Below are 2,500 nucleotides of genomic sequence, written 5' to 3'. Positions count from 1 at the left end.
CAAAGCGACTTAGTTATGTTACAGGGTATTGGTTACAGTCCCTGGAGCAATGTGGGGTTCGGTGCCTTGCTCAAGGTCACCTCAGCCATGGAAGGATGAAGGTATTGGCAAGGCTGGAGATTGAACCAGCAGTCATTCATCCAAAGCCTTCAGATGTATCCAAAGTAAAAGTAAAAGTACATTTGTGGTGTAATTACAACACCAGTATCTATGTGCCATTATATGGCTGTTACACCATTTACACCATTGTACCTAATGAGATAGGTAGACTGTGTTGTTACTGAAAAACACTGAAAACCTAACAAGGACCCACCACAAACTTGATCCAACCAGTGCAGAGTTAGCTGATTGTAAGTACATGGATCTATTGGTTATTCAGATAATTATTTGTGTTGGAAGGAAACCAACACACTTACTTTTACTTTTACTTTTGACACCTCTTCCACTGACAAAACAGTGTTCATCACAGGGCAACATACTTTCTTTAACTCCTTAGTGCAGAGCCTACAGTATGTTATAACCTTACTGTCACCAAAATTGTAATGGTTATGTTATAATCTGCTACTTAAGGATCTCAGTAATGCCATAGCAATGTTGTAATGATGTAGTTGAGTCTTTTCAGCAAATAGTGAATAGGCCTGCCGGCGACCCCATCTGTACAAAAAGGCTACTTAAGGGTCTTGGTAATGTCATAGCAATGTTGTTATGATGGAGTTGAGTATTTTCAGCAAATAGTGAATAGGCCCACTGGCAACCCCATTTGCACTAAGAGGCTACTTAAGGGTCTTGGTAATGTCATAGCAATGTTGTTATGATGGAGTTGAGTATTTTCAGCAAATAGTGAATAGGCCCACTGGCAACCCCATTTGCACTAAGAGGCTGCAGTGTGATTGTCATCTCCCCCCGCCGGCCTCACCTGCAGAGAGAGCAGCAGTGTCCTCCACTGCCGACTCCAGAGGTCCGACAGCACCGTGGTGGCGCTGATGGAGAAGATGAGGGTCACCAGGATGCCAATCTGAAACACACACACACACACACACACACAGAACACACACACAGAACACACACACACACACACACACACACACACACACACACACACACACACACACACACACACACACACACACAGACACACACACAGACACACACACACACATGCACACACACACACACGCAGAACACAAGTCAGAACCTCACTTTTTCTCTCTCTATCTTCCGATTTTATTTCATTTTTTTTTTTTTTTTTCTTTCTTTTGTTTCTAATGTAACCTTGGGTGTTCTGAAAGGTGCCATGTAACACATGAAGTGTATTATTATCATTATTATTATTATTATTATTATTATTATTATTATTATTATTATTATTTTGTTTGTACTTGTGTACATGCTTGAGTACCCACAAACTACATCTGTCCTCATGGACATGGTGTGTGTGTGTGTGTGTGTGTGTGTGTGTGTGTGTGTGTGTGTGTGTGTGTGTGTGTGTGTGTGTGTGTGTGTGTGTGTGGGTGTGGGTGTGTGTGTGTGTGTGTGTGTGTGTGTGTGTGTGTGTGTGTGTGTGTGTGTGTGTGTGTCCTCGCCGTGTCTCTGTGTTCTGTTACTATGTTACGTTGTGTGTGTGTGTTTGTGTACGTCTCCTCGGCATGTCTGTGTGTGTGTTATGCTACTTTGTGTGTGTGTGTGTTTGTGTGTGTCCACGGCGTGTCTCTGTGTTTTGTTATGTTACGTTGTGTGTGTGTGTGTGTGTGTTTGTGCGTGTATCCTCGCGTCTCTGTGTTCTGTTATGTTGCGTTGTGTGTGTGTGTTTGTGCGTGTATCCTTGCGTCTCTGTGTTCTGTTATGTTGCGTTGTGTGTGTGTGTGTGTGTGTGTGTGTGTGTGTGTGTGTGTGTGTGTGTGTGTGTGTGTGTGTGTGTGTGTGTGTGTGTGTGTGTGTGTGTGTGTGCGTGTGTGTATGTGTTGTTGTTGTTACCTTGTGACTCCAGTGCAGGTACAGCCTTTGGCCCTCGGAGAGCAGGCAGACTGCCAGGAGCTGTGAAACACAAAAGGTCCAGTCACGTCACGCCCGCCAGACTCAGATCCCAATCCCCCACGCAACAGCAACAGCTACAGCTCCCGCCATAAATCCCATCTACTCCTTACTCATTACTCCAGCCACGCTTACACTCCACCACGCTAGGCCCCGCACGCACTCTAGAGCAGGGGTGGGGAACCTACTGAGGCAGTTTCATCCGGCCCCCGATATACAAATTTTAATGTTATGCAGCTTCACATGAAATATTTTGGAGGAATCTTAGGGATTTCATTTTACATACAATTTAGTTGTATTCAGACTCAGATCGCAATCCCCCACACAATAGCTACAGCCACAGCCATAAATCCCATCTACTCCTTACTCATTACTCCAGACATGCTTACACTCCATCACGCTATGCCACACACGCAGGACTGGAGTGGGACACACACAAAAAACAGGCCCACCATTTTCAGCCAAGACC

General features: G+C 44.8%; 1 protein-coding gene across 4 annotated transcripts in view; it reads right to left on the bottom strand.

The window, feature by feature from the left end:
* The window catches only part of gdpd4a (glycerophosphodiester phosphodiesterase domain containing 4a), a 42,327-nt gene that overhangs the window by 17,998 nt on the left and 21,829 nt on the right, over positions 1-2,500 (bottom strand). For all 4 annotated transcript variants that reach the window (XM_063205355.1, XM_063205358.1, XM_063205359.1 and 1 more), the window contains exons 6-7: positions 1,975-2,034; positions 917-1,015 (exon numbers count right to left, since the gene is read on the bottom strand). In XM_063205355.1, the coding sequence (XP_063061425.1) occupies positions 917-1,015; positions 1,975-2,034 (159 nt within the window). The remainder of the gene's footprint in view (positions 1-916; positions 1,016-1,974; positions 2,035-2,500) is intronic.

The sequence above is a fragment of the Engraulis encrasicolus genome, chromosome 8 (genome assembly GCF_034702125.1).
Source record: "Engraulis encrasicolus isolate BLACKSEA-1 chromosome 8, IST_EnEncr_1.0, whole genome shotgun sequence".
NCBI lineage: Eukaryota > Metazoa > Chordata > Actinopteri > Clupeiformes > Engraulidae > Engraulis > Engraulis encrasicolus.
Note: the sequence above shows the minus strand (reverse complement) of the source record. Positions and strands in the feature narration are given on the sequence as shown.